The following is a 12,489-nucleotide window of genomic DNA, read 5'->3' on the forward strand; positions in this document are numbered from 1 at the left end:
CAGTACAACCCTAGCTAAGAGTAACGGGATTCTAAATGTATGCAAACGGTGACCATTAGAAATACAAAACCTGAAGATTTTTTTTTTAATTTAACAGTATTTCACAACTTGAACTGACTAGGCAAGAGTAGTACACCACGTACTTTGTGATTATTTTTTTAAAAAACTTGTTCAGTACTACAGTACAATCGCAAATCCAAAGTCACATTTAAAGTTTTCTGAACTACCAGACTCCCTGTCCCATGTCCTTTTTTAAGTTGTGGTTTATGCTAGGAAATATTAACAAAAATCATGCAGTGATTTAAATCTAATCCAGCATGGTTTATCACCGGAATCATTGTTACCACTAAAATAAACTTTTCCTGTTAGCTAACTTTGCTCTAAGTGTAATGAAGTCTAAATATATTGCAAAGCCTCTAAGACTCTTCATGCATTTAACTGAACTTGCACCTCCATGGAAATCACCTACCACTAAACCCAAGAAACAGGTAATGGAAAGATCTCTGGCTAAGTACCAAACTGGCCAAAATAACAGATATTAGAGTCATTAACTGAAAGCTAAACCTGTCTCAGTTGGCAACAACTCTTATTTGGCAGGTGGGGTGAAGGTATTTGCCAAAAGTACAAGTTGAAAACACATTACTCCAAAGGGTTAACACCAAAAGTAAGTTAAAATTAACAGGAGCTAAGCACACATTTTTAGTAAAAAACTGTTTTAAAAGGTCATAGTAAGTTGCTTTCTCTTACCCATTTCCCGAAGTACTGGAGCACCCTGGAGAGTGACTCAGAGAAGTGCTGCCAGCGCAAGGACTCTTCTTAGTGGATAAATCAAGCACACCGTCTGTAGAGACAAAAGAATGACTTCAGTGTTTGAAGAAGCAGGATCAGCCATGCTGATCTTGTCTTCAGCTGAAAAGACAAAGCAAATCTTTTGAGCTAAAGTCGTTTTTAGCACACAACATATTTTGGTTTATTGTATTATTAAACAAAGTAAGGCTTGGAATTTTTTGCAAATGGTTTACATGTGACTTCAATATAGTCTTCAGAAATCACAACAAAGATTAACAAAATTGAAAGTGCATCTGTTACAAGAGACATAGCATAAAAAATTACCTACAAATGACAGTTCTGGATACAACGAGCCTATCACATAACTACCTCTCAGTGGTCCAAAAATGAGACAATCTTCAAATTCCTGAGATATTCCTCTCCTTAAAGGGAGGCTGCAAGCCAGTATTTGGATTTTTTTTTTTTTTAAATCCAAATATCTTGCAGAAAAATTCATTGAGAATTTCATATTGGAAATTAAATGAACACACATATAGATGTGAGATTCCTTCTCAGTTGGCAGCCAGCTTCACCTTTTTTTTCCATGTCTCCCACAGGTCCCTACTGGAAAAGCTGCTACCTTTCTCCTCTATTGTGTCATTTTATTCCCTCTCTTCCATACGCCAAATTGGTTTTCCTGCTAGACTGCTTCTTCCACTCCCACTAATGGCACTTCCTCACACTCCCCCCATGCTCCCCTGAAAACCCTTAAGAAAGCTCTGCATTTACAGGCACCAGAAAAGGAAGCGTGTTTCACCAGAGAAGCCTTGCTCCTACTGCACTAAAGCAGCCTGAAATTCTGGTCATTTTAATAAGGGCAACATTGTCATTGAAGCAGCCCAGGCATCTGAAGTTCCTGGAAACTTTGAAACAAGGAATTTATGAGGCAAAGATAAATGAAACCTGTTGGCAAGGTAAACTCAAGACATATCAAAGCTCCTCACTCATTCCATCTAATCAAGTAAATACCACCCAACACAAGAACAATGTAAGACAGCTTTCAGATTGCTTAAAGTTCTCATTTGACATATGGAGAAAAAACATGATAAACAGTGAACTAGAATTAACTTTATGGAAAGCTGTTCCACCCACTGCATTTGGGAACACACCATAACCCAAACTTAAGCAGGCAGAAAATTAAATTTTCTTTCTGAACAACACTTATGCAGGCATAAGAGACACAGACTGGATCAAGTCTTTCCTCCTTTTCAAGAGGCTGGACAGCACAGGCAGCTGCCCGAGGTACTTGCATCCACGCTTCCTCCCTCAGAAGGGTCAGTATGACCCAGAAGCCCCTGAGGGGACGCAGGGCCAACCTCATACCCCAGGGAGAAGCTTACAGCTAGCTGGGTTCCCCTCAACCCACTAGAACAAAATATAGCACAAAGCACCACCAGCAATCTTTCGTGACAGCCTCTGAAATCTCTCATTAACAAGTCTGGCAAAATCGCTTTCCAATTACATTAAATGTAAATTGAAAAAAAATTTCACATCAGCAAACAGATTACTGTATAAATCAATACACACATATTCTACTTTCATAACAAGTGTTATGAACATTATACATTATCTTACAGCTTTTTCCATCACATGGTAGCTAAAGAACAGTTCATGTACGTGCTTTCCTCTTCACCATATCATCCTCTAATTAAAAAGAAACAGAGCAAAACTGATTCTCTCCCTCTTTCTTTCAGCAAAAAGTTTAGCAATGAGAACAGTTTAAATGTAAAACATGTTACATGCAAAACCCACTCACAAAATGCATTTATAATAAAGACAGCTAGAAACAAATGCCTATCAGCTAACTGTACAGGGCCACATTTCAAGAGAGACACTATTCAACCTCTCACTGCAGTTTGTAACTGAAGTGCAATGACAGCTTTCAGTAAGTGCTCTAAGTGCAGTATGTGTCCAGATGTCCAAGCTGCATATTACTGGAAACATAAAATGAACCTGTTTACAAAAGGCTTCATAAACCCAATTTAAAAGAATAAAGGGATACCTACTCTTCTGCCCTAGCTAGATTTTTTTTTTAAAGGCACCTTTTCCATTTGCAGATGGACAACTTACTGTGACAGAATGACTTCAAGCACTAACATTTTTCTAAAGAAGGGTATAGGGTCTAATTTTAACCAGTACGATACACTTAGGATTCAACAGTTTCAGAACAGAAAAGTTCATATACTATATCACTCACAGAATTTGCTTTTTAAAAAAGGCTTGTTTGATGGAAAGCAAGGTTTTTGAATTAAAATAAGCTCTGAAACACTGTTACAAGTTATTCAATCTGTGCTCTGCAGAACAAATCTATTTTTAAGGTAGAAAAGAGACATTTCTTCCAAATGCACAAACCTGGAAGTTTAGTGCAGTTCATGGGTATAGTTTTTACAGCCTTCACAAGGCAATTTCTCACAGACTTTTAAAAGATACTCTTCTCACACCATGACCAGAAAGAAAATAAATCAGCCCTTCAGTCAAACTGTGTACTAATCTTCAGAGAAGAGACAACATTATGATTTTAATGACCAAATGAACTTCTCTTATCAGCAAGCGTACAGTCTATTTTGGCAGACTGCTTCTTGCAGCTCCCTGTAGGAACAGCACATTTATCCTCAGAGTCTAGAGCATGTCCATCCCCTTTGCCCTTCTTCAGAAGAATCTCTCATGTCTATGGCTCTACATTCTTTCAAAAAGTCTTTTCTCTCCCAGACACACTGAACTAGTCATTCTTTTATTGTAAAAACATCTACTGCTTTTCCACTTTAATTTTTATGCAAAAGTGCAACCTTCTAATTGTCTGGTTCTGCAACAAGAATGCCATTAATGGATTGCCACGGGACGCAAGACACTGGTATGAGTCCTACCTTGTTCACTAGGTTCTGACTGAGACTTTCTGACAGTAAGGTCCAGAGGTGAGTCTTGGTCAGCCATGAGCAGTTTGCTGAGCACAGGGTTCTGAGCAGTTGCAGCCGTGGGAGAGGAGGCGACCAGAGATGCTTTCAGCAGGCTTTGGTTCTTTGTGCTATTGGGCTGGCTGGAGTCCTGAGTAGAGCTATTTTTTGAGGTATATTCAGCAGCAAACTGTCGGATCATTCGCTGCATGATCTCACGGGCCACTAGGGGAATATTGGGGTCAGAGACCCTAGGACTGTCTGCAAATATTAGAGATTTCTTTTAAGGAAGCACTTTAAATAAAACAGCTTTTATATTAAGTCATTGTTTATTTACAAAAAAAATCCAAAACAAATAGGGGAAAAAAAAAGAAACCCAAAGATAAAATAGTTTCTGTAGAAAATGTACTTTAGTCTTAGAATACCTGAATAAGAACCATGGCTAATTCTGATACAGCCTTCCCAACATAACACTTTCCTGAAAGAAATACGCAATCTCATATTTGTTTTAAATATAGATATATTCCACCAGACCTTTAAGAGGTGTGGAAATGGAAAGGAGAGCTAGAGCTCATTCCAAAAACATTGTACTGGTTATTCAGTGGAAGAATTGCATAACTTACCTGCAGCTACAGAAGGGTAAAATGGACAATAAAGTTGCAGCAGTCCCCTCTAAGTTTACTGAGAAATAAAACCCTATAGATCTGATCATTTAAAATTATTCACATCAAGATCAGATGTTCAAGTGTCTTCCATCTCACTCTATCTATTCCTTTTGAGATTTCTACCATTGTAATCAACGCAGCATCAGGAATTACGCAAAGAACTTGCATATACACAAAAACCCAAGATGTGTCACATGGCAAGTAATTATATTTCTAGAAGAGCTGCTAAATCTATTAGTAAGGGATGTGAAACAGAACAAGAAGGCATTCCAATTTATTTATATGAACTAGTGTATAAATAAAAAAGTATCTGGGCATGTGGGCAACCATAAACTTTATTGACAAAAATCACTATTTTAGACCAATAGTAATTTGTGATGTGAAAGTAAATCTCTAACTCCTAAATCACAGAAGCTAAGTCCTGCCACTTCACTTCAAACACTGTGTTGTCTGGTCAAATCAGTTTTGGGTTTTTTAAACAAACAAACAAACCAACCCACACCCCCAAAAAACCAAAACAACAAAAACACCAACTACCCACAATACCCCCAAAAAATCCCAAAGCACACCACAACCACACCACTATTCCAGAAATGGCTCAAAAAGTTTGATTTTCTATTACCAAAGAAACATTCAGAAAAAATTGTGCAGTAGAAGACCAAATAAATCTTTAAAAGCAGCTCTCAAGAGGGAACAATGGAGAAATGTTTACTACCTCTTTTTAAAAATTTGCCCAGGTTGAAAGGTAATCTATTGGGATTGAGCTATTAGAAGCATTAGCAAAATCTTCCATGGGACATTTCAGTGTTAGATTTGCCTTTTGCTACCACTTTTGTCAAAAGTACATCAACAAACCAGCTTTACTGCATGTGTAAGAAATGACTGACATGAAGGTTTGAGCAGAGCTGCCCACAAATCAAAGAGCATCAGTAAGCAGCCACTGTGTTTTTTGATGAAACACCATATTGACCTTTAAATATTACCAAGCCCAAATTTTTTTTTGTTAAGCACAGCTTTCTACACCTAAGATCTTATTCAGTCACCACGTACATTCTTACAGGGGCATAATAGCTGTAAATTTCCAGGATGTTTATGTAAATATGTAACCATTTTCTTTAAAACACCCTGTAAATTTTACTTGTTGCTAAGTATCAAATACTATAGTTTTAAGAAGACACCAAAAAATGAGCCAAACTTAAATTTTGGTACATTTTATAATCTCACTTGTTTCCCAAATGGTCTACAAGGACACCAGCCTGGAAAAGTGTGGAGGCCTTGTTCTGCTGTGGTGACATTTCTTCCAATTTTTAACCTCTTCACTATAACCTCCTGAAGGACATAGAAAGGCTCCAGGGAGGCCCAGAGGGGCACAAATTGATGGCATGATCACACTGATACCAACTGTTCGACATGTGCTTGTAGCATATACAAGTGGGGCTGGCAGGAATGCAGAGCTCGATGGCACTTGTGTTTTCTGAACGAAGAATCAGGCCTTTACTGTGCACCGTGTTCATATGTTCATTTCAAAAATGCTTACAGCTGAACATATTTACACATTCAGAAATAAAATACTACATATGCCTACAGCCATGCATCTTTGTAATTTGCAGCTTCAAAGAATCAGCCCAGAATGACAACTTTCAAGTGCTGTTCAAGATAAACTCACTAATTCAGGACACAAAACTCCATTTTCAAGCAGAAGGGTAGGTACCTAGCACATTAAAGGCTTTTTACTTAATATAAAGCCTGAATGCTGAGGATTAAAGCTGTTCAAAAGTGAGTGGAAAATATGTGCTGGTGCCCCTCCAGCATCACTTGAAATCAACCAGATATTTATCTTGACTCCACCTTTCTAGGTTTTTTTAAGAAAATAAAACTAAAATTAACTAAAACACAGAAATCCTCAGAGAAGAAAAAATACAGCAAATAATTATCAGCTATAAATAGTCTACAGCAGTACCTCTGAGCTTTAAAGCCTTAATAGTTTTTGTGGACTTTTACACTGAAATCTTGAAAGGGCAGTATCAAACAAATAAAGGTATGATTTCATTAAACCAGAAGAAGGTCCTGTCCTGCCACAAAGTAAAGGTAACAGTCAACTAGTACAACTACTACCACTCTTCTTTGACTGGAAAAATATGAATATTTGAAGGAAGGATTACTGGGTCAGAGCGCCAGGGACACAAATTTCAGAGAAAGGACATAAGATTAATGGACAGTAAACCTGTTGAAAAAGTCTGCTGATCTTGTTGATTCCCTATTCATATTCAGTACATTAATGTGTGGCCAGTGTTCAGAGAACATCTGCATTTTCTCTGATCTACCTGGGCTACAAAATGCCCATCTCAAATGTTACTGGCAGTGTGGATGGAAAGAAGAAAAAACCTAATTGCTGGCATGAAGCCAGGAGAGCTCAGCATCTCTGAGCAATGCAGGAGCGTCAAGAGTTCTGCCGTTCTTTGTGTCCTCTTTGGTATGACAGTGCCTCTTTGGTAAGACAGTACCTCTTTGGTATGACAGGGGATCTTATGTCAGCAGCATGAGTTAGATTTCAAGCAATCTAAATACAGGTAAGCTTGACAATGATGCATTAAGGATTCAGAACTGACTTCCTGCCAAGCTTCTACCCCTCACCTATTACTCTTGCACCAAGCACAGCTTTGTCCGAGGAAAGAAAACAAGTGTTTATTTAAAAAAATCCTCGAAGATTCTTACACATCTGACATGTTTCATTATCTTCATTCTGGGTATCTGGCCATGGACAGAGTATTATACCCTTCATAAGCACACTGCAACATCTGCTGCTGGCTCCCCAACAAATTTTAAAAAGCATACTTTCCTAAAGGACACACACACACATACACATCATACATAAAGATTTAAGTTTAGTGCTAAAGGAATGAAGTCTTTAATAAACAATTTGGAAGTGATGGAAGTGCTTTTTCTTTCCTCACCAGAAAAAGCAATATGGAAAAAACCTGTATTGTCTCTAGACTTTAGTTTTCTTAAATTCCTTCTGGATTTGAAGATAAATGGGATAAACTCAAAAGCAAAAGGAAACATTAACCTTACAAGAAAAAAGAAAACTTGAAAAGGAAGCCTTGGAATAAAGGCATTATCTGAACTATCAGTAGTAATGCAGTAACTATCCTTCCTACCATCCTGCATGTATTGCAAGAAGTATAGAAGCATCATAATGTATAGCTTGTATTTATTCGAGTCATAAAAGAAAGGCTAAGATACTGTTATCTACTTAAAACACCTTTAAATATTTTGGTCACTAGAAGGAAGGGCTGAGGACTGGCTACAGCAATTTCTGATTTGTTAAACTGAAGCCTTGCATTGTCCCCCAGCAGATAGGTTGGAATTACTGATTTGGCAGATTTTCTCACACATGGGTTAGACTGATAAGTATGATGTACTTTCATTCAGGATGCGTTTGGAAGTAACCTCTGGATTCATGTTTCCCAGATTTGTAGAAAACGGTGAAATGAGCTTTGTGCCTTTCTTAAGAGCACAGTTTAAGCAACAACTTTCCAAAAGATATTTAGGCGATTTTCTAGCATTGAGCATGTTCTCAGCATATTCCAAAGCAATTCTTTTGCTGATCACATTTTGAATTCTCCATATATCCCCCTTAGCATTATTCTAATAATATTTTATACTGTAAATTGTTCAGAATAGTGTGGGTAATCATTACCAATAGTGAAAAGACTGATGACCTTTAAGAAAAACTGCATGAGTACATATCCCATCAAAATAAAATAAATATTTTTAAAAAAACACATTACCCACCTATTACCACTACCGCCACTTGACCTTTCTTCCCAACAGCCCACTCACCTAAACACTGGTTATGGGGAACAGTTCTGCTGGGTAAGAACTGAGTCATCTCTCCAAAAGTGAAAACACCAGTGTTCCCATGGAGAGATTTGGTTTAGGGTTAAATAGTTATACCTTCTTCCTCCATCCCAAGCCCACACTGTTGTATTACTGCATTACTTGAGAATCAATTTTTACCCTTGATAAATATATACAAAGAAGATGACTGAAAAATACTGAACATACAGTGACAACTTGAACATCAGATCTTTGATACCTACATTGCATGCAAAAAGACCACAAGAGAGACTATTTCCCACATCGTCCTCCCCCCATCAAAACCAACCTTTTCTGTAAAAGACTGCATTGAGGAACTCTTCTGCTTGCCTTTCAAAACGAATGATTTTTGCTTGCTCTTGTCTAAGCAGAGCTTCTTGTCCAGCTTCCGAGGCTGGCTCATCCAGACTGACTAAGTGTTCCTGCAAAGATATTTAATATTTGTAAGATCTTCCTGACTCCAAAATTAATAAAGTTCCCTAGGCATTCAATATTTTACTAAATTCAAAACTTCTTTAGGTACAGAGTTGAATCTATTGAAATCAAAACTTGTTTTTTCGGCTGCTTCACAACACTGTACTTTGTCCTGTTCTCTTGTTGTAAATTGCGCTGGTTTGAAGGTAAACCAGCCAGAGGAATTGACCCCACACAAACACCTTGCTGAAGATTTCAAGACAGAGCTACAATTCAATAGGAGAGTCACAATAAGGGCAATAGTACAGAAACACTGGCTTAAACTGACAAAGCCAGAGTGTAACCTGGCATCCTGTTGGTCAGGGTGGTGGTAGCAGTCTGATTAAATGGTGGTTGCAGTCCCATTGAAATGATGGATGTGGTCTTGTTGTAGCGGTGGTCCTGTGGAAAGGCCTGGTCCTTCTCTGGAGGTCCAGTGGTGGTTACCCCAAGTCCCCCAACCTTGAGATTATATACCCTTGAATCCAGGCAGGTATGTTCAGTACCTCCCCCAAGGCAGGGAGTTTTACAATGGAATGATGTAATCCTATGAGACATAGGATATTTTGGGGAGTCCTTGATGGCACTTTAAGTGGAGATGACCACCCTTAGGCTGGGTGTAACAAAGAGAACACTACACCCAACTCCTAGGTGGGGTATGCAGCTGTTGCAAAGGACCCACCATTAACAGTTCATCAGAAGGTGATGCAGGTGGTGGTAGAATACATACTCTGGTTACACCTTAAATTGTAATCCAAGACATTAGCCACCCCTTATTCTACACCATCTACATCATACCCAAATTAATACCCTTCTTTAACTCTACTTACATATATATATGTGTGTATACATACACAATGAAACATTACACACAGTTCTCACTTAAAATTAGGTCCCCTTGAGGTGCACAACGGGTTTCCCCATCTTTCTGCATTACCCACCAAGTGTAACCAGGTTCTCGAGCAAAAACAATCCCATGGAAGGATTTGCCTGTGCCTGAGGTGGGATTAATCCAAACTATCTTTCCTAACATACATCTCATGTGTCCACGAGTGCAAGGCTTCTGACTGGGCAGGACCAGCTCGATTGACGGAGGCCCGTGGCCTTCACTAAATGCAGCTCTCAATTTTTGAAGGTCCCCCTGCCCAATGCCTTCAAGGTGGTTTTTAGCAGTCTGTTGCACCATTCAACTTTCCTGGCGGCTGGTGCGTGACAAGGAATATGGTACACTCACTCAATACCGTGTTCTCTAGCCCAGGTGCTTATAAGGCTGTTGTTGAAATGAGTCCCATTGTCCAACTCAATTCTTTCAGGGTGCCATGTCTCCACAGGACTTGCTGTTTCAAGGCCCAAGATGGTGTTCTGGGCAGTAGCATGAAGCACAGGGTAGGTCTCCAGCCATCCAGTGGTTGCTTCCACCATGATCAGCACATAGCGCTTGCCTTGGCGGGTTTGGGGAAGTGTGATGTAATCAATTTGCCAAGCTTCCCCATAACTATATTTTGACAACTGCCCACCATATCATAGAGGCTTCATCTGCTTGGCTTGCTTGATTGCAGTACACATCTCACAGTCATGGATGACCTGTGAGGTACTGTCCATGGTTAAGTCCACCCCTTGGTCACAGGCCCATTGGTATGTAGCATCTCTTCTCTGATGACCGGAGGCATTGTGGGCCCAACGAGCTAGAAATAATTCTGCCTTGTGCTGTCAGTCCATATCCACCTGAGATACTTTAACCTTGGCAGCTCACTCCACCTGCTCATTGTTACGACGCTCTTCATTAGCCTGACTCTCGGGCATTCGCATCCATGTGTCAAACCTTCATGGTCAGCCTCTCTACCCAGATGGCAATGTCCTGCCAAATCTCAGCGGCCCAGATGGGTTTCCCTCTCTGCTGCCAGTTGACCTTTCTCCAGCAATTGAGTCACCCCCACAGAGCATTAGCTACCATCCACAAGTCGGTGTAGAGATAGAGTCTTGGCCACTTCTCTCATTCAGTGATATTCAAAGCCAGCTGGATGGCTTTAAGCTCTGCAACCTGACTCGATCCACCTTGTCCCTAGGTAGCTTCTGCAACTTTCCATGTGGGGCTCCATACAGTAGCTTTCCATTTCTGGTTTGTTCCTACAGTTCGGCAGGAACCATCAGTGAAGAGGACATTATCGCTTTTCATTCTCTGGTATTTGGTTATATGGTGGGGCCCCCTCAGCACATGTCACCTGCTCCTCTTCTTCTTCAAAAGATAGTCCAAAACTCATCACCTTTGGGCCAGTTTGTTATGATTTCCAGAATCCCAGGGCGATCAGGATTTCCTATCCAGGCTTGCTGTGTGATCAGAGTGATCCACTTGCTCCACATGGCATCAGTGGCATGATGTGTAGAAGGAACCTTCCCTTCAAACATCCAGCCCAGCACTGGTAGACAGGGTGCCAGATGCAGCTGTGCTTTGGTGCCAATCACTTCTGAGGTGGCTCGAACCCCTTTGTAGGCTCCAAGAATCTCTTTCTCAGTTGGGGTATAGCTGGTTTCAGATCCTTTGTATCCCCGACTCCAGAACCCCAGCAATCATCCTTGGGTCTCCCCAGGTCCCTTCTTCTGGAGGCTCCAGGAAGGACCATTTTCCCTGGCTGCAGTGTAGAGCACATTTTTTACATCCTGCCCTGTCCTGACTGGCCAAAGGGCTACTGCCTAAACAGGCAATCTCCTGTTTAATTTGTTCAGAAGCTTGTTGTTGTTCAGGGCCCCACTGGAAATAGCTTTTCTTTTGTGACACAAGACAGACCGAGCTTACAATCATGCTGTACTCCAGGATATGCATCCTTCAAAAGCCCACAGCACCTAGGAAAAGGAAAACACCAGGAAAGCCTGGGTTTCCTTCTTGTTGGTCGATGGAGACATAGCTGCTATTTTGTTAATCACTTTCATTGGAATCTGGCAATGTCCATCTTGCCACTTCACTCCTAGAAACTGAATTTCTCGAGTAGGTCCCTTAACCTTAGTTAATTTAATGGCAAGCTTTCAGGAGAATCTGGATAATCTCTTCTATCTTGAAGAGTTCCCCTGCTGTGTTCCCCCATATGATGATGTCATTAATGTACTGCAGATGTTCTGGAGCCTCACCCTTTTCCAGTGCAGTCTGGATCAGTCCATGGCAGATGGCGCAACTGTGCTTCCACCCCTGGCGCAGTCAATTCCAAGTATATTGCATGCCCCTCCAGGTAAAGGCAAACTGGGGCCTGCACTCTGCTGCGAAAGGAACAGAGAAAAATCACTGGCAATGTCAATGGTCACATACCACTTTGCTGCCTTGGACTCCAGCTCGTACTGATGCTCCAGCATGTCCAGCACACCAGCACTCAGTGGTGGTGTGACTTCATTCAGGCCACAGTAATCAACTACCAGACTCCCTTCTCCGCTGGACTTACGCACTGGCCATATTAGAGCTGTTAAAGGATCAACGAGCCTTGCTGATAACCCTCTGGCTCTCCAGTTCAGGAATCATCTCATGGATGGGAATCACAGAGTCTCTGTCAGTGCGGTATTGCCAATGGTGCACTGTTGGTCTGGCGATTGGTACCTGTTGTGCTTCAATTCTCAGCAGTCCCACAGCAGAGAGGTTGTCTGAGAGACCAGGCAGGGCATTCAGTTGTCTGATTTCCTCTGTCTCTAGAGCAGCTATCCTAAAAGCCCAGCAATGTCCTTTTGGGTCTTTGAATTACCCACTCCTGAGACAGTCTATGCCGAGGATGCACGGGGCCTCTGGACCAGTC

The 12,489-nt window shown here is 40.7% G+C and overlaps 1 protein-coding gene across 5 annotated transcripts in view; it reads right to left on the reverse strand.

Moving 5' to 3' along the window:
* Window positions 1-12,489, reverse strand: part of LOC121673116 (ligand-dependent corepressor) — a 73,842-nt gene that overhangs the window by 36,788 nt on the left and 24,565 nt on the right. For 4 of the 5 annotated variants that reach the window (XM_042046182.1, XM_042046180.1, XM_042046181.1 and 1 more), the window contains 3 exons: window positions 8,553-8,685; window positions 3,693-3,980; window positions 748-841 (listed from right to left, as the gene is read on the reverse strand). In XM_042046182.1, coding sequence (XP_041902116.1) covers window positions 748-841; window positions 3,693-3,930 — 332 coding nt within the window. In that variant the 5' untranslated portion in view covers window positions 3,931-3,980; window positions 8,553-8,685. The remainder of the gene's footprint in view (window positions 1-747; window positions 842-3,692; window positions 3,981-8,552; window positions 8,686-12,489) is intronic. The other variant, XM_042046183.1, reaches the window with a different exon arrangement.

The sequence above is a fragment of the Corvus kubaryi genome, unplaced genomic scaffold (assembly GCF_017639235.1).
Source record: "Corvus kubaryi isolate FWS band 111438036 unplaced genomic scaffold, C.kubaryi_AGA036_p1.0 65201, whole genome shotgun sequence".
Taxonomy (NCBI): Eukaryota; Metazoa; Chordata; class Aves; order Passeriformes; family Corvidae; genus Corvus; species Corvus kubaryi.